Genomic DNA, 24110 nt, shown 5'->3' on the forward strand with positions numbered 1-24110 from the left:
GACCGCGAGCCCCTACTTATTTCCCCTTTCTTCCCCAATTACCTGTCCGGTTGGCGGGCGACCTCTGCTGACTGGACTTTGGTGGGCTCTGAAGACGGCAGATCTGATGCGAGTTTTTTTTAACCTCAAAGGAAAGCTTCCCCGGAATGTCGCAGACCGTCCCAAGAACAGTTGCTTCGGCTTAGTTTATGTTAGATTGCAATCCGATACAGTCTTACTCAGAATAAATTGCACTGTACGTTTACTCTCGGAAGGCTCGGCCTATATTTTCTTCTGTTTATTTCGCTCTAATCTCATTGTCTATTTCTAGCAGCTCTAACCTCGCCCCCTCCCACTCCCATTGATTGATTGATTGATTTACATAGATTTGAAGAAGCAGGATAGAAAGTATTGACGCTTTTGAACTTTGGTGTTGGAGAAGATTCCTGAGAATTCCTGGATAGTCAAAAAAAAAAAAGAGACAAATGGATCACTGAACAAATCAACCCAGAGTTCTCACTGACCCAAATATGAGGTTCAAATGATCTTACTTTGGACATATTATGCAAAGACCAAACTCTCTGGAGAAGGCTCTAATGCTGGACAAGATGGAAGGAAAGAAGAGAACAACCAGCAGCAAAGGGGATGGACACAGTTACAATGGCAATGGGTGCACCACGGGAAGACCTGAAGGACCAGGTTGTGGACAGATCCTCTTAGAGAAAATCTATCTCTGGTCACTAAGAATCACTGCTGACATGGTGGCACATAATCAAAGAACTCCAACCAATTCTGGGCACATAATAGATGTATACACTTATGAATGTAGGTATACATGCATACTTCACTTTCAAGATTCTACTCCATCCTGCTGATGAATTGGGCTGTATCTGCAAACATTTATGCCGTAATAAATGTGTTAGTTTTTAAGTTGCCACAAGACTTGCTTTTTCTGGATAATCTGTTCCTTATGAATCAATATGCATAAGGATGCCTTCTAAATGTTATCCTTTAATTCTTTGTCTCTTCCCATTAATTTATTCATGAAACAGTCTTATTTCTGTTCATTCCAAATTTAGCAATCTCATTCAGTGGGTAGGATCATATATCAAGCTAAGCCATAATGTGGTTTATCTGGTTTGGGATAACGTGGTGTGAATCCAACCTTGTACAGTTTATTCAAAAAGCCATTATTAAATTTGGTTAGCATGTGTGAAATTAATCTGTGATTAGAAAATAGCCTTACAAGACTTAATACTCCATAAGTACCTGAAAAAGTGGTTTTGGTTTCTGTGAAGTAATGCAAATAAATGACTAATATAGATTTTTATGTGACCAAATAAAATTGTAGATTGTTCTTGTTTGATTAGATTACAAATTAGTGTTTCAGCCCTTTCTTAGTGACACCATTCTGTTATCAGAAATGTTGGGCAGTCTTAATTGGGCAGAAATATGGACAGAGTTAATTTAAAGGATAGTATATAAATGTTGCAGGGATATACATTCCTTTTGAGGGTGAACCCTAGTGATAAGGCTATTGAGGTTTCACCTCTTGGCAGTTCTAGTTTGGGTTTATCACAAAACATTTATTTTTCTATCAAGAGAAGATAAAAAATTGTCTGTACACTTATGTAGCTTTAACCTACATGATTGCTCTTTATGGGAAGTTTCAAGATCAGGAAACATAAATAATGTATGTGAGAATTGTATCAAAGTAATGGAAGCAAGTTGTATCACAATTGTTTATTCAGTGGCTTAAATAGAATAATATCAACATGCTTAGGAATAATACTGTGAAAAACACCAAAATTGGTTTTATATATATATGAACATAATCTCTTAGATAACCTTGAGGGACTGCAAGTACTTTCAAGTCCAATAGGCCCATACTTCACAAGTAACAGACGGAGGATTATGCGTTTAAACAAATTGTTGAGACCTTGAGTGCATCTGGATTAAGCTTTCATTAGGGAATCACGCTACCTAATAATTTTACAGACTGTCCAAAGACAACCTCAATTTTAACTTTCCTATGACTTTTCCCATTCTATGTCTTTTTCATTCCAAGGGGGAAAAAAAAGGATAAAACTGCAATGACTTCTGATTGGTACTAGAAACTATTGACATGGAACTAGCTACTTAAGAAAAAAAAAAGGAATTACCCATGTGTAACCACTATTTGAAAAAAACAGACTTTAGGTCTAATTTTTATAGCAGGGGTTAAGGAAAGCAGCTTCTTTGGAGAAGGAAACCACAAGCCCTTGAGGAAGTAATAAAATCGTTTTAATTTCCTCCCAATCATCTGATAGGTAATGCTATTGTCAACAGTTTCTCTAGTCCATACAGTTTTATTCTTCTATAGCAAGGATTCCAAATATTTCCAAGCTAGATATTCAACATTAGTAAAGTGTAACTGTTGGTGGGCCAATTTATAGATAGTGTTCTTATGACATGCTATGCCAAAATATCCAGTTTATTTATCATATTTATTTATCATATTTATATATATTTATAATACAGTTAGTGAATATGTACCATTTTACCCCACACAGTGGACTTACTGCTTGTCCAAATCTGGAACAGTGGCCATTTGAGATTTATGAAAACTGGAATTTAATCAAGGCATCTGATTATAGTCTGAAATAATTAAGTCAATTGTTTAAAATAGTATATACAACATCCATGTCACACCTGTATGGTGGATTGTTTAGCCTGCTACATAATATTGCAGTCTCCTGCTCTGAGGACACTTAACAAGAGACTGCTAAAATCATGAAAGAAACTAACCTCCAGGCCCTCAAAAGTTTTCCCCTCTGATCACTTGGGCGGGAACATCAAAGGGCTCTCTGCCCTATTTCATTTCTTTATTATCTCAAGCTGAGAACAGCAGGGCTGGTGACAACCCTATTTCCTTTAGAGGCTTGCAACTAGGGAAGAGGCAATAAAGATTATAACCCTTGTTTGTGTTCTCACAAAATACTTACCATGTAGTAAATGGCCTTTGTTACCCCAGGGAGTTCACATGCTACTTTGGAAAATGACAGAATAAAGTCATTTGCTTACAAATTTGTAAACTGATATTTCTTTTTCTATTATAAAGTGCATATGAACATAGCTTTACTTATTTATTAAATTTACATCTGTTGGTGATAGTTAACAACAGAACTAGGATACAACTTATTTTAATGTTCCTAAGGATTATTATTCCCCGTTGAAAAGAAGCAGTTAGTACCATGTGCAAATTCACAAAACTGTGTCATTATTTTAAACTTATCATACTATAAAACTGTAACAAAAGCAAATTATATAATCAATATGATTATCCAATAAATTAGTGGATGTCTGTTTAATCTTTTTTCTATCTTTCTCAAACTGAAGAAATTGGGTTCACTGCTTGCGGAAAGAATCTTTCAGTAGAATGAATGCTCTGTTAGTGGAAGGGAATCAGTGGAATATTATCCCAGATTGCTACTAGCTATAAGGTAACATAAAAGAAGCAAAATATTCAACAAAGATACATTTTGAATCCTATACAAAAAAGAGAAATGGGTTCTTGATCTTAGAGCAATCATAAAGGCCCCTCTTGCAAAGGTAAATGAAAGGAATAGTGGTCTAAAGCAGGAGTTTTCAATTTTTTTCAGGCCATGGAATCTGTTAATTAAAAAAAAATTCCTAGAAACCCCGATCAAGAGGCAAAGCTGTAGTGATACAAAATTGGCTATGTGGGAGCCAATTTTTGTTGTTGTTGTTGTTGCCCTTAGTCTCTCACCCAACTGCATCAAGTTCTTACAGAATCTTAGGGTTCCATGGAACACAGTTTGAAGAACTCAGGTCTAAGGCAGCCTTCTGCAGTTCAAGTCCTCCAGGTGGGTTATACTGCAACAACCATCAGCCATGGTCATCCGGGCCATACTACTATATTTGGTAATGATGGGAATTAAAATCCCAACTTTTAAAGAACTTTAGAATTTCAAAAGCACCTTGGTCAACTCTGTATTTCTTAAATTAATTATTTAAGTTAATTAACAATTCTTGCTCATATTAGTTTTGTCCTCAAGTATGTCAGCTATGGATTGGAATAATTTCATACTGCATTCTGTTCTCTAGGCTAGGTAATTTAATATAACTTGCTACTAACAATGGTTTATTCTTTTGCCTCTCAAAAGACAAATAATTCACTGTGAAAGTCAAAATTTCTTGCAAAAGCTATGTATTTTCATTCCCAAGTTTTAATACAATGGATGGTCTTCATTTTTTTCCTTATCATGTTTTAGTAACAGAAGCCATCAGTAATACCTTTGCTTCTACCTTCCATTGTAATGATATGTTGAAATAGGGATAAGGGTACAACGCAAGGATGAAATTAGAATCAATGCTTCACAAGCCAAATTCTTGATTCCTTGCCCTTCCAGAACACAGCAATTTAGAATTTCACACTAATATGTTGAAAACTGGGAAATTACTGCTGAATCCCTTCACATCCCTTTCACATAATAAAGAGCAAATTTACAGCTATCCTTAAGATCTTATAAAGTATAAATAGGAAATAAGGGCACTTTGTAGGCTAAACAGTTTTTTTTTCCCCCTGAGGGTTTTTCTAGATGGACATATGAAGATACTAGTCTTCAAGTTTATATCAAGGTTCTCTTGATGGTAAGAACTTGTTAAAATACTCTTAAGTACATAGCCAGTCGTAGATGGTTAAACACCTACCTATTATATATAATTCTATTTTCTAGATTTGATGCTCTGTGCTGCAGTTAGGAAACCATTGCTGATAGTGGAAACCAATAGCTCTACAGAAAGAAAAGGATGCACAACTCAAACATTTAAAAAAGAGTTCCAGTTTAATGGGCTTTAGATAGAAATAAGTTTAGGATTGCAGCCACTGAGAAGAGAGATACAAAGGATCTAGAGTCAGAAGACTGTTCGTGAATTCAAAGTAATCTGTTTTCAGTTATAGCATGAGGTAGATTTATTTCAAATGTTTTAATCCTGTACTTCATTATACAGACTTGTTTCAGCTGCCATCAAATATGTAGTTATATTTAACTGCATCATTATTTTTTTTCCTGCCACACTGAACCCCAAATCAGTCAACCACACTTTAGCATAGTATGTTCTGCAAACCCAATCCTTGTAATTAGTTTATAGTTTAGTGTATCATATGTACCAAACTAATTCCTCCATTAACATTTATCTAATGTTTTATTTTAGGTCTACCCACAGACCTAAAAATGTTAAAGTAATCAACATACTTTACTCACTTAAAACAAATAATGAAATAAATCTTGGATTATTTCATTGTTTCTGCTAAGCATCTTGGCTAATTGCCAATACAGTGGTACCTCGGGATACGAACGCCTCTACTAACGAACTTTTCGGGTTACGACCAGCTCCAGCCACAAAAATTTACGATGTGCGAACTCCGCCTCGGGGTACGGCCATTTTTCTGCCCTGACACATGGTCTGCGGCCATTTTCCCGCCCCTGACACGTGGTCCGCGGCCATTTTCCCGCCCCCGCCGAGTGGCACCCGGCCATTTTCCTGCTGCGCCGTGCGGCGCCCGGCCGTTTTCATGCCCCGCCATGCGGTGCCCGGCCATTTTCCTGCCCCTGACGCGTGGTCCGTGGACACCAGAACAGATTAACGGTAATTACAGTGAACCTTATGGGAAAATTTGCTTCGGGGTGTGACCAAATTCGGAGGGCGGAACAGATTAACCGGATTTACATTGAACTCTATGGGGAAATTTGCGTCGGGTTACGACCAACTCAGGATACGCCCAGAATCACGGAACGGATTAAGTTCGTATCCCGAGGTACCACTGTATATCAAAAGACTAATTCCTTTCTGTATTCTGTATGCATCGTTGCATTCAGTATAATCTCATAATGTATCTTGCTGCTCCCTTTATCTGTCTGCAAAATGTTTGGTTTTTTACTCTGACTCCTTTTCTGTTCCTGTTAGATCTTTGATTACTCATCATTTAAACAAAAGCATTTTCTCAGAAGTGCATGATCAGTCTCTGCAAGACCATTGAGAAGTTAGTACGCCTATAAAATTGGTACATGCTGTACTTCTAAAACAGTTTTTTTAAAAAACTTGAGAGCTTTGCTGTTTTATTATAAATGTCAAAATGATCAAGGGTTCTAATAAATCCATGGTATGCCATAGCCAGATAAGCACAAGATACTTTACCATTGAAGATATTATAGATATTGATTTGCAGCTGCACAGTATTAAACTTAATTGAATGAAGGTGATGAAACATCAACTAATTTCTGCAACTGTGAATCTCTGTGTATCTAAAGTCAACGTTATAGCTTCTAAAAAATGTAATACACACCCTTTTACCACTGAGTAAAGTACTATAAATTGCATTTGAGGGGTTATGGAATGGGAAGTTAAATAGATCAGTACACTGATTCTGGCTGTAGGTGAACTGAATGTATAGCACATTTTATCACCCTTGAGGACAGAAAGAGTTCTACTATATCTGTCAGATCTCATCTGATTTCCACTGGAGATATGTAAGAAGTCAAGAGGCATTCTGGTGATGATTCAGTACTTCTCAGAAGCATAGCAGTTTAAGAAGGGAAGACAGTCGCAGTACTGAAATCAGCTTTCCTGTTTGAACAAACATGCTTATAATTTTTTCTTATATAAAGAAAAAATTATAAGCATGTTTGTTCAAACAGGAAAGCTGATTTCAGGACTGTTTTTTCAAGAAATAATGCCAAGCCATCACCAAAATCAGATGCCATGTAAGTCAATAAAAAGCATCAGAGAGGTTTGAGCTAGATTTTATTTCACATTTTCTCTGTGCCATCCTCCTCCTTCAGAGACAACAGCAACTTTCTTGACCATGAAACCAACCAACCAATGCACAGTGCAATGCATTGCAACAGTGCTGCCAATTATCACTTTAAAATATATGACTCACTCAATGGATACCATGACGTTGGGCCTGCTTGATCAAGAAAAGATGGGATACTTCTAGATAAGGCTTTCATTGTGCAATTACCTTGCTTCATTACGAGAATAAAAAGGAGCCCATATCATCTCATTTTCCATTGATAAGTGTCCTGTATTTTTCCACTGTTTCTTCCATTTATTTTTCTTACTAGAAAAAAATCTATTAAGGAGGGAAAAGTGAAAGTGGCAGTCAACAGTTTGGAAGCATCCATGGATACAAGTCCAGTTGGTGGATAGGTCACAGAGGGACAGGTATTATACAGCTCTTATGAAAACCAGAGGGTCTATATGCCACAAAAGAGGATTTCCCTGATCTCCATTTCTCAGATCTCCCTCCAGGCCACTGTCCTTGGCAAGGGTTTTCTAGGATATATTCAAATTAGCCCAGTGAAACTGAAGTTATTCCATGTCAAACTGAAGGAACAGAGCTGACTAGAAGCATCTCATATACATGGCTAAAAGGGATGGCCTCTTCCAAAGAAATGAAATTCTCTCTCTAGAAGTAACTAAAGCTATGACCCGTGTCCCATCCAGCTAGACTGGCACTCCAAATTCATTTCCAGATGAAATCAGATTCCAGATTTGAAATACCAGATATGGATTGCTGAACAATTACAATTCCTGATGCATTTTAACTCAACTGTGCATAGACAAATTTCAAAGTCACTGAAGCAGATATCCACAGATTCTTCCAGTGCTAGCTCCATCAGGGAAGAAGCCATACTACCTTTCCATGTTCTTGTTTTCCCCTTATTTCTGAACTCACAGGAAGGAACACAGCTCCTTAGTGTCCCCAAGGAAAAGGAATGGGTCATCAGTTTTATGATAAGTTGGGAAGTGCATTCATCTCCTTCAGGCTAGAACTGCCATCTAAAGTGGATTTAGTGGATTATAATCTTGCCAGAAATTCATGATGCTTTCAGTCTGTTCGCCGGATAAACCATATCTCATTGCGACGATTGGGTACACTAGGGTTCTGGTACGCAGCCACCAAGTATGTTTCATGGAGCACATTATCTGTAGAGCCCAATAACTCCCAAAGAAAGTGAATCTCTCTCAGGATTGTCTCCTCAGTAGCTGGCCCATAAAACTCCCTTTACAGAAAGTTAACAACAAAATAATTACCGATAAATATCTTGCGTTTAACATCTTGCTTCCCTCCCATCTACCCACCACTCACCTACCTATCCACCAATCCATCAATCAGTGCATGACTCCTACTCTTTTTAAAATATGGCCTAACAAGGAGCCGTTTTTTCCACAAGGTCCTTTCCCTTCTCCATTACATAACTAGGGGCATCTTTTTTTTACTTAGACCATCTTCCCAGTCATGCATACTCTTTCTCCTACCTAGAATGAGAACCAATCATCAATTCCTGTTCTACTTAAAAGGCTGTTGGCATCTAAAAGACAGCCAAATCCATTAGAACCCACCTGGTGATAACCTGAAGTGATGACCTTTCTAGGATTTGGATTTCTGGATCCATGGGGATAGGAGGATTAAGCTGAAATTCCTGAGGAACATAATATGCAGTAATGACTTCTTGGACCAATTCAGTACCCTCCTTATTCAGGTGGATCTCACTGATCACTGGCACTGTCATCCCCAAGTGTCGGCCTGGATAAAGATACAGGTAGAAATACCAGTTACGAAAGGTAAACCTAGGGAAATCCATTCCTTGCTTTTCCAAACCCCATTAATCCTGGTCATGTAAGCTTCTACATCTCCCCATGGCACTTGCCCGCACATACCTAGAGAATTCTCTTTGCAGATGTATCTTATAAGTTTCATGAAACCCATTGAGGTGCTCTGTTCATACTTGGGTTCTCCTTTGGTGATGCATGCCCATTTCCCAGCTGGGTATAGACGTTCCTCATATGTTGTTTCCTCACACTGAACCAAGAAGGAAAAGAAGTGATTTACTGCCAGGGGAAGAAATACCAGCAGTGTAATGAGTTTTTAAATCTGGATAATTATATTCTTGGAGTCAACTTTGATATCTTTATAAGTGATGTAACATTTCTGAAAATGTTGAAGTTATGGGAATAAAAGCTGTTTTTTCATATTTTTTCAAAGAAAAATAGAAATTTGGAGAAACATTTAACTAAATGTAATGTTAATATTCCTGTACGCTTTATTGATATAACTTTAAATGTTTGAAGTAAAATATTTTTGTGTTTGCATGCACATGTGTGCTTGTGTATATGTGTATTTATTCATTTTATTTTGCATATTATTAAATGTAAAATATATAATTATGCTTTCTAACTGAATTCATTTTAAAATGCTTTTTAATTTTGATCACTGTAAGTTGAAACTATAAGCTGTGGACCTGTAATCATATGTGAGAATGATCTTGGGAGACAGGGGGAAGAGCCACAGCCATGGGGATAGTTGGAAAAGAGGCAACTTAGCCTGCAAAAGGAATGTGAGCGTGGCAAATGTCTCAGAAGGGACCCTCGCTAGTTTCTTGGGCTGTAAAGGCAATAGGGGAGAAATGTATTTTCAGACTTGCAAGATTCTGTTAATGTAACCTTACAATAAAGTAGAATTAGCCCATCTGGTCATGCTTCCTGTTTGGACTACCTCAGAAGGCTGACATCAATCTTGCAAGTCTGAAAATACATTTCTCCCCCATCACCTTTACAGCCTTCTGTTTGCCATGCCCACATTCCTTTTGCGGGCTAAGCTGCCTCTTGTCTGACCGTTCCCCTGGCTGAGGCTCTTCCTCCTGTCTCTCAAGATCATTCCCACATACCATTACAGGACCTCTGAGTAACCTAGGAAGCCTTAATCTTTGCCAAGATGGGAGAAGATAATATTGAAGTCTGAAGAAACTAAATTATGGTACAACAGAGTTATAGTTTTGGCCTCAGACTCCTCAGGATGCTCACATTTTTAGAAAAAGAATAGAAGATAATAGGAAAAAGCCAACAGTCATTGCATAAAAATTTGCCTTTAAATATCAACTATTCAGATGTATTTTCTGAGTTATCATGACTATCAGCAGTTCCTGTTTTTTTCTGAGACTTAATTTTTATCCTCTTGATAGACATTTGATTCTGAAAACCAAAGGTTTGTTCATATTGAGACAAACTTTTTACTCTTACTTCAACAAATATAAACTTTTATATTTAAATAGTTCCTTTAATAAAACAATGTTATCTCTTAGGACTCCAGAAGCACACCTTCTCTGTAGAAGTGCCTGCCCTCTGGAACGAACTTCCCCCCAGATCTGGATGGCTCCGATTCTGCTGTTGTTCAGAAGAGCTGTGAAGAGCTGGCTCTTCACCCAGGCCTTTGGCGAGGGAGAGTGAGACCCCTTGCTTCATCGTGCTTGCCATCTTTTATCTTTATCATTTATCTTTTATTGATTTTATTGTAATGTTTTTGTTTGACTGTTCTGAGCCACCCAGAGTGGTTGAGAATTGGGCAGCATACAAGTTTAATAAATCATTATTATTACAGTGGTACCTCAGTTCACGAACGCTTCTGTTCACGAACAATTCGGTTCACGAACAGCTCTGGTCACAAAATTTTGCCTCCGTTCACGAACTCTGCATCGGGTGACGAACAGGATCCGCGGCCATTTTCCCTCCCGTGACACGTGGTCGCGGCTTCCTGTAGGGAGGGGGACGCTCCCTCCAAGCAGTAACCGCCTCCCCACCCGCCTTCCTGTCCTCCATGCCAGAAGTTGCGTCGAGCAAGGTTAGTTTTCTCTCTCTTCGTACTGTACTTTGTGTCATATTTTTGCGGTTTAAAAAAAAAAAACATGGTTCAGAACGGATTAACCATAATTACATTGAACCTTATGGGGAAATTTGATTCGGGACATGATCAAAAATTGGGTCACGACCAAATTCGGAGGGGTCAGTACGGATTAACCGTATTTACATTGAACCTTATGGGAAAATTTGATTCGATTCACGACCAATTCGGTTCGCGACCAGAGTCGCGGAACGAATTAAGTTCGTGAACTGAGGTACCACTGTATTATTATAATCAGAAACAGAAAAAATATAGATAAAGAAAGTTATAGACACTTACAAGCCCTGTAAAATTGACCAAAAAAATTGAAATGACATTGATATAAATCTACATATTAAAATATCTTGTATCAATTTAAAAGTTGGAATTAGTGTTAAAATAAATACTAGAATCAAATTATTATACAGTAATCGACCACTTGAATCAGTATAATCTTTTTTACTCTTTCGTTTATTAGTTCTCTGGGCAGAGCCTTCCTAATCCAAGCCATTAGGAAAACTGGGGTGGGGGGGAGTGGAGAGGGAATAAATGATATCAATATATGAGCACTTTGTCTTATTGAATACATGATTCTAAAAGAAAACATTTCATTATATTTTAACTCCTTCCAAACACTTTTCATTTTTTCAGGAGAAACAAAACAAAACAAAAAGCCTTAAGGGAAAAAAGAAAAAACACATTTATGCATTAGTTTAGTATGTGGCTAGTCTAACAAATGCCAGTCTTATAGCTGATGCTGAAGTTTGACGTTTGGAGTAATGGATATTCAAGATCAATTTAGATGAAATGACAGCTATTACTTGATCCTGGTTTGGAATTCTGTCTGAAGCAAACTATAATCTGAGCAACCCACAACTTGCTGCAAAAACAAGAGCTAATCTCAAGATATAAATGTCTGTTTTGACCTCCTACTGGCCTGGCAAATGAATGGAAAGAAGAAACAGTAAAACCTTGAGAGTCACCACTGCTCATTCTCATTCTCATCTAATCAGTGTTGGTTTATTACATCTAAACAGAAAGACTGAAGTAAGGATATTAGAAAATATTCTTAAAAGTCCCAACATGCTAAACTTTGTGTCAGAAATCTAAACTATACTTTGTCAAATAGGTATCATTTCTTCACTAAAAATTAATATTTGTCATAACTCCATATATATATAGTCCTTAGGAAAAGCAGAAAGAAAGAAAAAGCATGCAAATACTAAAGATCTACAAATCTAAATGTACTGCAGGCAAAGCATCTAGAAGCAGAGATGACTTATCTTTTGTTTTTCATTATTCCATTAAAAAAAAAATCTAAGTTTCTAAGGTTGTCAGCAATCAACACTGAACTTGGTCTAGAAGAATCCCAAAAGACACCATATGTTCTTAATATAAGCAAGCTGAAGCAAAGCTAACACAGGCTAGAAGTATAACAATGTTTTAAGAACATTCCCATCAGTAAAACTGAAGTGGTAAACAGAGTAAAAAAAGATTTCTGGGAAAGAGCATAATGCAACTCCTACGCACCATCCTTTGGGCTACAACCCTAATAAATCTTTCCCATTGGCCAAGCTGCCTGACAGGATTTGAATTCTGAAAGATATTAGGCTGCTTTACTCTGGAATAGCGTATATGGAAGGCTATTTAGGCTGCAATCCTCCACAGTTTTACTGAAGATGATGAGGTTTACTTTTGAGTAGAGATGCAACCACCGCATCCTCAACATCACATCCAAAGGAGAAATCTGGTAGAAACTTAATGATGGCTAAAACTATAGTTTGGGTGAAATCATGGACGCTTAGGAGAACCAGGAACATTGCACACTTTTATTCAGTCTACAACTCTTCCTCAATACATCACAAAAGCATGACAGCTGTATACATATATTACATTATTCAAGAACAGCACTCTATGCCTGTGAGGCAATAAACCTTTACATGAATATGAGTGCTCACCTTCTCATGCTGTGATAAAATAGTGTAGGGCACAGGCTCTCGCATGTGGTTATGGTGAGTCATCTGCACTATTGGACCTGCCATGTCTATTGAAACAGAGTAAATTGGGAAAAGTTAACTTTAAAGATGGAAACATTTGTAGAGATCTGCATTTCTAAACTACCTTCTACTTAAAATGCTTTTCATTTATTGTGGGTAGTCCACTGTGAAAAGTAGTACACAGGTGGACCTCTGTATTTGAGGGGTTCTAGCTTCTAACCATGCATAACAAAATGGGTTGATACTTTGAGTCTATGGGAATTGGGGGTGGTGTGGGTGTTATTAGGTTCTAGAGACAGAAAGATTGTTAAAAATGGGAGGGAGGAGTAGAAATAAGGCTGCTGGACTTTGGTCATCTCAGATTGTCCACTCTCCTTTACCCCAGTGCTGGAGTTAGCAACAATGAAAGTCAAAATAAAGAAACACCGGGGTTCCTTTATTCTATACTAGAGTTCACAGCACTCTATTTCTCTTCAGTCTCTGGTCTGCAGCAGGAAAAATCAAAATCCTTTTCTTCTTCAAAGTCATAAATGCAGTACTAGTAAAGTAGAAGTAGTAATTTTAGTGTTTATAGTTTACAGTGCTTAATGCTTGTAGCTAAGCACAATACAGGTAAGTAAGAGTACAGTATAAGACATTTAGTGCCAATGTTTTCTGAGGATGACTCCATAGCTGTGCTGGTAGGTGTAACTACCATTTCAAAGTAGCTGACTTAGTCCTGCTTTACAGAGTTGCAAAGCAGCCTGCATTTGCCTTTTGGATTCCTCAGGGAATCAAGTTCAAATACTCTGCCACCAAGACACTCCCCAGCTGCAGGATCTCAGAAGCAACTTGCTGTTAAAAGGGAAGATCTCTTCCAATTCTTCTTCCATCAGCTCCTCCTGATGGGATTGAGGGAATTCATCCACCGCATGTGACATGAAGTCTTCTAGACCTTCTCCACCAACAATGCATGGAAGTTTGGAGATCCACTGCAGTTTATCAGCTATTGAGGAAATAACCACAGCAGATGAAAAGATGACTACCTACAATGCAGTATACAATGCTGCAGCTCCTCCAGAATTTGCAGATGTATAGAGATGAGATTACTGGGGGGGAGGAGGGGGTTAATTATTTTATAGATTATAGTGAGATTAACAAACAAAAAAAATAGTGGTAATATGATTAAAATATTTATAATTAAAATGAAAGGGGGGAAAAGAAAAAGGTAACACCCATATAGCATATTGTATTAATATATAATTAGCTCAGTCCTATAACATACAGAAACATGAAGTACTGAGATCTTCTAATTTTTACAATATAAAGATATTTCACAAATCAACAAAGAACACATCCTTTTAATCTTTAAACTTGAAACCAGAAGAGAGCCGTAACAGATTAGGATCAAATCATATACTATTAAGTCAGAGAGCCCTCAAGTCCTTACAGCACCAAGAAAGAAAATCTGGTATTTATCCTTTTTAAACATGGGGGGGGGGGTCCAATAGTCATGGAAGATTGTTTAATGAGTTAATTTCATCCCTAGATCATAAGGAATATATTTAACATTTCTGAAAGCTTGGGCTCACTTTCATGAGTTTCTGCATCATCCTGAAGGTGTGGCAAATGTAGTAAGATTTGAAAGTTACTATCAGACCTTGGTGCATCAGTTAGATCAAGGTGGTGGTGCTGGGTGGCAAAATAGTGATTTCAAGATATGAGTGTACAAATTGCATTGTCTCAGGATGACCAGCAGTGTAGCTGAGCAACAGGAGGGCACTGAAGAACAGATTCTTGGAGGCAAAATATCACTGCACCTCATGTAGAATGCAACATACCTACACTTCATACAGTTCCTGCAGAAACTTGAGTTAGAGAAAAGCAGAGGATTGGCTCTCCAGAATATGGAAAACTGGTTTTTCTTCTTGTCATGGCATGAGGGCTTTATGAGAGTACTGAAGCATGGCTCTGATAACATAACAGTCCCCTGCAGCATTGCCACATCCCAGGAAAGAGGTGGCCCTTGGCTGTCTTGAAACCTAGAACATTCCTGATTAAGGAGCAGTATGGCATCCATTTCCAGAACCGGTCTGTCTCATCAACTCTGCACCTGCTTAAACGTGTATCCTTCAGACTTAATTAGAACTCTGCTGGATATTTTTGTGCTATCTTGTGGCTTACCAGTGCTACTTCTCCTACCAGTTTGATATTGTGGAGGACATAGTGGTGCACGAGTCTTTGAAATCAGGCCTTACTGGCCTGGTAACCACATCCAGCACCTTCTGTTGCAAACTGCCTACAAAGGTGTAGCATTTTCTTCCAGGTTACTGGTCTACTCAGTGGAACCTTCTTTTGGGCTTGGTTCTGTACCAATAGGCTAAGGATCTTTTCCATATAATCCATTTAGGGATCACATGCAATGCCACCTTGACACTCTTGAGATGTCCTGAATACTACACTTGCATAGATATTGGCCTTTCTTTATAGAGCTGACAATAAACTCACTGATGCCATAATGGTGTGCAAGGGATGCTGCACTGTCCGCACAAGCAACATGTCCAGCAGCTTCACCCTCTCACTCAAGGGCAGCACTTTGTGAGAACTTCCTCAGCAAAGCCCTCTGCTTATCAGCCCTTCAAGGGAGGCAGGATCAGGAAAGAAACAGCAAGGATTTTAGGAATGCTACTTCACTCTTGTAGGTTATAACAGAATCTTGAAAGCCTGCCAGAATATCCCTCTTCTCTCTTTTATAACAAGCAGAATCAACACAGGGTTATTTTGAGTTTCTTTCTCCTTTCCCAGGACTGAGTTGTTGTTTACTTTCTCTTAACTGCTGTTATATTCCTTCATCAAAATTATCTCTGTAGTACTTTACAGCACTATGCAGTTGCTCATTTTGACTGTGAAAGATGCAAACATTTCCAAGAGCATGTGCAGAAAGAGGACAACCATATAATGTATGCAGCAGGAAGGTCAGGACTGGGTAGGATGAGAAGGTGGGAGAGAAGGCAATGCAAAGACCGTTGGATACACAGATCAAACCTGGGTGGGCTGATGAAAAGGAGGACTGGAAGGCAATATGAAGATGTGTGGCAAGAAGATTAGGGCTGGTGGGTTCCAGAAAGACAGGTGGCAGATAGCTGGGAAGGTTATGTGGGTGGAGGCTCAATGCATCCTTTACATATGTGCACAATGGCAGACTGACTGGAACCCCAGGCAAAAAAATGCAGATACCCAAAACTCATTACTGAAGATATTGAGGTTTAGTATTTTTTCCTAACCATGAATGTGCAGAACTGCAGATAATGGGACCGCCAATCACAAGGGCCATCTGTATCTTTTAAAGTCTTTCACCAACCACCTTCACTGGGAAAACTCACATACCCTTAATATGTAATATGACAACAAACAAAGTAGATGGTCCACCTGAAAGATAGAGAGAACACTTTGGGAATTCCGTGGCAGAAATGGCGAACTGAAGACAGCTCCGCTAAAAGTGGAGCTGACGAATGCAGCAGAACAAAGATCCGGCGAGGAGACTGGCTCTTAGCAATTCCTCTCCGGACAAGGAAGGGACTTGAAATCACCCACAAGTGCTCCAGACAGTTGCTCCTCACAAGGAGATGCAAGACAGTGGTCTCTGGCAGATTTAGAGCTCTGGGAGATGAGGGAATGGTCATCTTGCTCAAATGGCGCCTTTGGAAGGACACTGCATTCACATACTTCCTTTTCTAATCACTTTTGAGAATTGCTATTAGGAATATTTGGATTCACAAGTTTTACAGCACTGGGTGAGTTTCCTTCAATCTTTAGCGAAAGAAGTTTTAAATACAAGTTTAAGGACTTAAAAAATGTTTTTGGGAATAAACAGCAAAGGGGTGATTAGAACTTTGATTTTAGAAAGTTACAGACTAAGGGTCCAATAAAATTGAATTAAGATTTTGAAATTAATTATAAAGGATCTTTCCTGTGGGAAAGTGCTTTTGTTTTGAATTCTTTTTAAAAAACATAATAAAATAAGATTTTAAAAATTGGACACAAGAGGGAACTAGAAGGAACTAAAGTTTACAATTAATGGAGAAGAACACTCAGACTTGACTTATACACAGAATGAAGCAAAATATTTTAACATTGGACATAGTCAAGGATATTTTTGAACAATGGACCCAAAAGTTAATTTTAAACATGTCTGCCTCTATAAATAGACTGTGTTTAAAAGATGTTATGGAAGAGGAACAAGTTTTACCGGACAAGACTGAGACTGATTTGAAAGTGGATTTAAAAATGACAAGCTACAAGAATGATATGGAAAAAGATGCTATACTGGATGTACAAATGAAACTGGGTGATGTCTTAATAATTAAAAGGGATATACATATAATAACCAAAAGAGTGACCTGGATAACTTTCTTATATTGGATTTACAAAAGAGACTTGTTAAAGCTTTGAAGAATTTTGTGAGATGGGACAAAGAAAAAAATGAAAAGAAATCAAGTTCTAGGATATTATTTGAAAGGACTAAAGATCAAGATAGTTAAAAGTAAAAGGAAGGAATATAAAATTGGTTTATTTGATCAAGGTTAAAATAGATGTTATTATCTCTGGTAACCCTTAATGGACTTTTGCGGATCAAGACTGAACAATGAGGTTTTAAGGATTTAATTATAGATAAGATATGGGATATGGAAAAAAGAGATCACTTGTTGTATTTTAAGAGAAGGTGATAAGTTACTAAAATTGTTTATACTTGTGATGAGGGGGGAAGTCATTTCTTTATATATTTCTTTTCTTTTTCTTTACTATATTCTTTTTTTTCTTTTCTATTTTTCTATTTTTTTCTTTTCTGTACTTCCTATTTTTTCTTTTTATTCTTTTATTGTATTAGTTTCTATCTTTTTAATTGTAATTTTTAATAAAATTACTATAAAAAAAGATGGAGGGAACACTTTGGAGTCAAGGTTCCTTCCACATTCCCTTCTCCCTCAGTATCTACAAGGGAGTGGGACTTTTCAAGGGCTATTGCTATTTTGTGGAATTCCTTAACACCCAACGTTTGTGTTTTTAGCTTTAATGTTAATACTTAGTTTCTCCCAAGTCTATTTTTGATTTTGTAATTGGTTCTCATACCTTTGGATGTCTTAAATTATACATTATTGATCATGGCTTTAAATGAATATATTTTAATTGTGCTTACTATTTTTGTTAGTTATTCTGGATATCTTTTAGTAGAAATTGGGATAAAACACTGTAAATGAATACATTTAAATCAGTATAAATTCTTTTAAGCAAATTGACTTTGCCCCACGGATGAAAAAGTTCTACTCTCTCTCCACTTTGCAAGTACAGTATATCAATATGCAGCTAATAAAAAGTTAGATGTAATTTTTTTGCCTTGAGGAAGCATCACTTGATGAGTGCTGGCTACTGTTTCCCACAGAGAAAACAGTCTATTTTGTTCTGCTTCATCTTGTTCTTGTTCTTCATCCTCAACCTCATCATCCATTTCATTTAGTTCTTCAAGTGTAATACGAGCCATCTTAACACCTCAGCTTCTGAAAAAAAAAACACATTATATATTTTATTCCCTGAGTTGCTCATGATAGCAGACCAATGGTTCCATATCATCTGTAGGGGAAACAGTATGAAAGGCCACCTCTTCCTTGCCTGTGACTGTGACACTTCAAGGTGCTATAAAGGTATTGGAAAACAGAGATTAATGCAGAAACACTTTTCAAAAAATAGAAGAGAAACTACTGTAAAGGTCATATAGTAAGAAAGTTAAGGCACAAAGGCTAAATGAATGTTTTCAAAATCTTAGGAACCCAGACAGCCTTCCACTCAATCTTCCGGTTTAATCTAAATACAAAATAAGTGAAATATATTGTGTGCCTCCTTTTTCTAGGCCCCATGCTGTTCCATGACTTGGATGAGGAATTAGAAAATATGTTATCTAATTTGCAGATGATAGATAGACAGATAGCAACCTTTGAGGATAGTTTCAAAATTCAGGAGATTCTTGTCAAACTACAACAACAGGCACAAGCCACAAGATCAACCAGGACAAAGTCCTGCATTTGAGTAGGAAAAATAAAGGGCATGAGTATATAACTTATAATCACCCAGACTCACTTCCTAACCGCCCAGAGTCACTTCCTCGTGAGCTGGACAGTGTCTAAATTTGAAATATAAATACATAAACAAACAAATAAATAAATACCTACTGGACAGCGATACATGCAGAAAGGATGTGTGTTTCAGTGGATCATAAACAGAATATGAACCAAACCACAAAGACATTTACAATCCCAGGCTACATAAACAGAAGTATAGTGTCAAAATCAAGATAAGTCACTACTCCTTTCTATTCTGCACTGGTCAGACTGCACCTAAAATATTGTTCTCAACACTGCATTTTAGGAAGGACACTGACCAATTGGCATGTGTCCAGAAGAAAGCAACCAAGATATAGGGGGCCTGCAAGTTAACACCCTTCCCCCTGAGATCCAGCAAGCCTCTAACCTATTAAAAAGCTCTGAAGACCTGGCTTTTCCCACAATCACTGGGGTAGCAGGAGGCTGGAACCCAGTAAAGTAGTTTGTGGACATGTGGAGATGTGTTATGTTGGGGATGCCAGGAGTTTCAATGTTGGTTTTTATGCTTTTATATGTTGGTTTATATTGTTGTTTGTGAGAATAAAATGTTCCATAAATGGGCAGCAATATAAATAATTCAAATTTATAAGAGAAAGCTCTTAAAACCTGGCTTTAGTCCCAGGCCTGGAGTTGATGTATCAATGTATCATATTTCTGGAAGTCCTTTTTTGTTTTATTTGTGTTGGTTTAACATTTTATCTGTTTTTATGGATTTTCCAGTTTTGTATGCACCCAAGGTCCATTGGAATTGGACAGCTAATAAATATGGATGGATGGATGGATGGATGGATGGATGGATGGATGGATGGATGGATGGATGATAAATCCTGATATGAAATGGTTGGGGCACTGGGTAAATTTAGTCTAGAAAGGACAAGTGTGGAGACATGATAACTGTTTTCAAGTGTCTGACGGGCTATAATGTAGAAGACAGAACAGAATTGTTCAGTTGTTTCAGAAGCCAGGACAAGAAACAATGAGTTAAAGTTTGGTTGGATATCAGGAGAAAAAAAAAACTGTAACAGTAAGAGCTGCTCAACAATGGAAATTATTGCTTTGTTTGCTGAAGATGTTTAAACAGAGGTTCGACAGCCACTGTTGGAGATGCTGTAGTGCTGAGATCTTGCACTGGGCGAGGGTTTGGACTAGATGATCTCCAAAGCCCCCTTTACCCTTTCATTCTAGGATTATATGATTTTTCATGTGGTTGTGAAACATTTCTCATTGATTGTTATACTTACATTCTGCCTTCTTCCAGGGAATTAATGCACACAAGTCTTGCTGCTCCATTTTATCTCTGGTGAGATAATGACTGATCCAAAGTCATTTAATGAGCTTTACCATCAACTGTGAATTTCAATCTGGGCCTCCTAGTCCAACACCATCCATTTTACTGTGATGATTGATTAATTATTTTAAATTAGATTATTATTTCCTATGCTTTGGTAGATCAAGTTATAGACTCCTCATTAGACCCTATTACAATCCCAGGCTATGCTCCAGTGACTCTAACTGTGAAATTTAACAATTATGAATCAGCCAATCCTAGATGGCATTGTATATTTGACTATTTCTCTCCAAAGAGATTCTCATTTTGTGAAATATATTAAGAAGGCAATTTGTTCTTTCCTTGTACATTAACTCTCTGGGATGCACTTAAGACATCCATTAGGGGTTCTATAATTGCTTTTGCCTTAGCAAAAGAGAAACTCACCAGTCTCTAATTTTATATAGTTACAGAAGATGGTTAAATAGCCACTTTTATTACACATTAGAAATACCACTGATGAATCATATCAAGCATTTATAGTAGCAAAGCCTAAATTGGAGCTTCTACACTCAGAATAATTTGAATATTCTCTGAAATATGTTAATCAGAAAATATTGGGAATTGGTAATGAAAGCTGGAAAGTTACTGGATTATGATCTGAAACACACACACACACACACACACACACACGGAATTCAGGCCAATGATAGACAGTTATTTACTAAGACAGAATCTATTAATTATCAGTTTAATGATTTTTATACTCAGTTAACTAAGGACTCCTTTAACCAAATTATCAATCTCCTGAGATATCACATTAAGATAAAAATGAATAGGTACAATCACTGACATTACAAAAAATCAGAGACATTGCAATCTATGAAACTAGTTGAATGGCACAGAACTTTTACAGACTTATTGGCACCTATATTGTTAGAGGTTCATAATCAATCTTTAATCTTTCCATACTTCTTTTATTATTTTATGAGGCTTATATTACAGTATTATTAAAGCCTGAGAAAAATACCACAAGATGCATAAGCTATAGACCTTGTGCTATCATTGCTTATTATAGATGCAAAAGTATATATAAGCGATCTTTGCTTATTACAGATGCAAAAATATTAACTGCAACACTAGCCAGGAGGTTACAGTACAGAAAATAATACCATCTATAATTCACCATCTCAATCTGGGTTTATAAAAAAAAAGATAAACATTTGACAATATCTACCTGGTGACTGATTCTATGGCTATTACATGTGAATATCACACCTAGATTAATGTATCTTCTAAGAGGGATTCCAATCATAATCCCTATTAGGTATTTTATACTGATAGATAAGTTAATGAGAATTTTTTTATAGCAGACTAAAGCCCCTTGAATGAGAGCCAGTTTGGTATAGTGGTTAAGGCACCAGGTTAGAAACTAGGAGACTGTCAGTTCTAGTCTCACCTTAGGCATGAAAGCCGGCTGGGTGACCTTGGGCCAGTCACCCTCTCTCAGTCCTAGGAAGAAGGCAATGGCAAACCACCTCCAAAATCTTGCCAAGAAAACTGCAGGGACTTGTCCAGGCAGACCCCAGTGACAACACTAACTCGAAGGTACACACACATAAAAAAAGCCCCAAAGAAAGATTTTTCTGGCAAATTGATAAGCACAACATGAAGACAATACCTATGACAAGCTATTGTGCCATAGAAATGATTTTCAGAGAAAAGTTGCATTTGATCCTTAAGTTGTATTTATTCATTATGAGTAGTAGCTATTGTCCATTATTTTAAGTGCCTCAGAATTATTACAACACATGTATGATTGCTACCATCTTGCCATTTACTTCCTTTGGGGAACAATTTATTGCTAATTCATGTCAAACTAATGTTTTTAGGTTCAATTTTAGCAAAGATCTTTGAATAACCTTCCTTTGAAATTTCCTGTTTAATGTTACTTTCTGTTGTTTCCTATCTATTCACTGAAGAATATTCAACATTCTATCGTTGACTATTTAAGATAATTTCCAAATGAATTGTTTAAAACATATTTTTATATAAACAAAGTGTTTTGTGAAATTAGGAAGACTTTCAAAAAATTCTAACACAGTGAAATAGATCTTCATAGTTATATAGGGTTATTCTTCATGTGATATGTTCATCCATGATTTTTTAATTATAATTACTACCAACTATCAATTTGCTTTTTACAGTTCATTTTTATGTGCAGCCTTAAAATATTGCAGTGGCCCTGCTTTGTTCAACTGGGTAGCATTCCCTCCTACTGTTTATACAGTTTATATCAGAGGGGTCAGACATAGGTAAATGCTATACCTATGCTGTAGAGCTCTCTGCCATAAAGTTCATTTTTAAAAAAAAAAATCACATTTTTAGTATTCCCTGAAAACTAGATTTCTGTATCGAGTAAGAAGGTGAGTCAAATCTCAAATGACAGGAATCTGAGATTCCTCTTTGGAACAAGTAATCTATCTCAGTGACATTTTGGAATACCATGGCGGCAACATTGTGCAAGATAAAAGCAATTACCTTTTTCCTTTTAATTGGTTACCTGTGTGTAACAGGCAGTTTCAACAGGTAAAGGGCCAGCAGACTGAGTGATGGGGAAGCTGCGGCTGCTGAATTTGTTCCTGCCGGGTTGCGCTCACAGGCAGAAAAGGGAGGAGTCGGTGTTTCTTTTTAAGCCACAGTTCCTCGATGGAGGTGCCAAGACGGTCTGTTCCGAAAGGCAGTACTGGAACGGCAGAGGCAGAAGGCGCCTTTAATCGCGGGGCAAGGAAGGGGCCAAGGGCGGGAGGGAAGGCTTGACGGGGCACGGGTCGGCCCCCAGAGGACAGAGCTGGGCGCGGGCACGGCGAGATACTGACGCAGAGACGACTCTGAGGAAAGGCAACAACTCTAGAAAGCGCCTCGGGGGACCGGGGAGTCGGGCGCCGAGGCGATCCTCGCCCAGTATGAGGGTTACGGCCGACCAGGGAGAGGAATCTGACATCAGGCTCCGCCCCGGCCCCGCCCAAGGAGGGAGCGCGCCCAGCACCCAAGCGGAGAGGAGATGGGGTCGGGACTCCACTCCTCTATTGGGGTAGAGGAAAGAGACGGTTACCTGGCACTTCCGGCGCTTTTTCCTACCCGGAATGTATTCCCCCTGCCCGGGCGGGGGGAGAGAGGGAAGGGAAGAAGGGCAGAAGACCAAGCAGGAGACGATCGAAAGGACGGGGGCGCGCGCCGATGACGTCACGCCCGGGTGGAATAAAGCTCCGGGCTTCCAGCCCGACTGTTCTTTTTGTTTCGGGCGGTGGGGTTTGTCGTGTTTCTAGTCGAAGCCTCTGTGGCGAGAAGGGCAGCCGTTTTAGTTTCTTGCATCAAAAACGACAAAGAATTTAAGGAATTACTGGAACGTTAAGTGTTCCAGATTCCTTTGGGTCACAGGGTTTTCAAGTAACACGGAATCTAAAATGTAAAGGTGCAGGGGAAAAAAAGAGCAGCGTGTTTTTTTAAGCGGACTTCCTCCTTTTAGAGGGTGCTTTTCGATGCTTCTGAACAATCAGTAAAATCAAATGGATCTGTAACCGGTAAAAAGACTTTGGCCGCTACACTTCTACCCCTATCTGACAAAAACATTAATGTAGCTGCTTAGTTTGTGGTGCTTTTAATATTCTTTATTTTATTGTAACTGGATGAAGATTCAGTTGATAAACCTTACTCCGTTGTGGAGATTCATCAGTTACAAAGCATCGTTCTGTTGAGTTTTTGTTGTAGGATCTGGTGGTATCTGATTGTTAAACAGTGATGCCTAACTACACTCTTTATTTGGCTGTAGGGACTTTTGTTACCACAACTCAGCACAATACCACAAAGCAAGACCTGCCTCAATACTGTAACTGCCTAGTATCCTTTGGCAGTAGGCGAGGCCCAAAGTTCTGGCAGAAACCATTAGCCTCCCCTTAAAATACAGAGATGCAGAACAAACCACCATATTTTAGCCTAATACTTTT

The 24110-nt window shown here is 38.0% G+C and overlaps 2 protein-coding genes across 9 annotated transcripts in view; both read right to left on the reverse strand.

The window, feature by feature from the left end:
- The window catches only part of PTK7 (protein tyrosine kinase 7 (inactive)), a 98204-nt gene extending 97937 nt beyond the window's left edge, over positions 1-267 (reverse strand). Inside the window, exon 1 of the mRNA XM_088148026.1 lies at positions 43-267. The gene's annotated coding sequence lies outside the window, so the exon portion shown is untranslated. The remainder of the gene's footprint in view (positions 1-42) is intronic.
- On the reverse strand, positions 34-23597 carry LOC103064269 (heme-binding protein 1-like). 8 transcript variants are annotated; one of them, XM_088148045.1, is made up of 9 exons: positions 23219-23597; positions 22667-22849; positions 18076-18236; positions 13538-13687; positions 12664-12749; positions 8710-8851; positions 8392-8575; positions 7007-7117; positions 34-435 (listed from the first exon to the last, which is right to left on the reverse strand). In XM_088148045.1, exons 3-9 carry the CDS (start codon positions 18218-18220, stop codon positions 294-296), a joined length of 960 nt encoding a protein of 319 aa, XP_088004171.1. In that variant the 5' UTR covers positions 18221-18236; positions 22667-22849; positions 23219-23597; the 3' UTR covers positions 34-293. The 8 variants fall into 8 exon arrangements, with proteins under 8 accessions (XP_088004171.1, XP_088004161.1, XP_088004192.1 ...); XM_088148035.1 differs by having other exon boundaries at positions 22645-22849; positions 23219-23362; XM_088148056.1 differs by lacking the exon at positions 34-435 and adding an exon at positions 2124-4775 and having other exon boundaries at positions 22645-22849; positions 23219-23361.
- Between the last annotated feature and the right edge of the window lie 513 nt (positions 23598-24110).

Source organism: Python bivittatus, unplaced genomic scaffold, assembly GCF_059951505.1.
Source record: "Python bivittatus isolate LINGU-HERP-01145 unplaced genomic scaffold, Pbiv_v1 ctg000020_np1212, whole genome shotgun sequence".
In the NCBI taxonomy this organism is placed as follows: Eukaryota; Metazoa; Chordata; class Lepidosauria; order Squamata; family Pythonidae; genus Python; species Python bivittatus.

Excerpts from the sequence above, each read along its gene's own strand:
- LOC103064269 (XM_088148045.1), bottom strand. The coding sequence starts at position 18,220 with ATGGCTCGTATTACACTTGAAGAACTAAATGAAATGGATGATGAGGTT. Across the intron at positions 12,750-13,537 it reads AGAGATCTTCCCTTTTAACA|ACATGGCAGGTCCAATAGTG; the intron begins GCAAGTTGCTTC and ends CTGTTTCAATAG. Across the intron at positions 8,576-8,709 it reads CTGCAAAGAGAATTCTCTAG|GCCGACACTTGGGGATGACA; the intron begins GTATGTGCGGGC and ends ATCTTTATCCAG.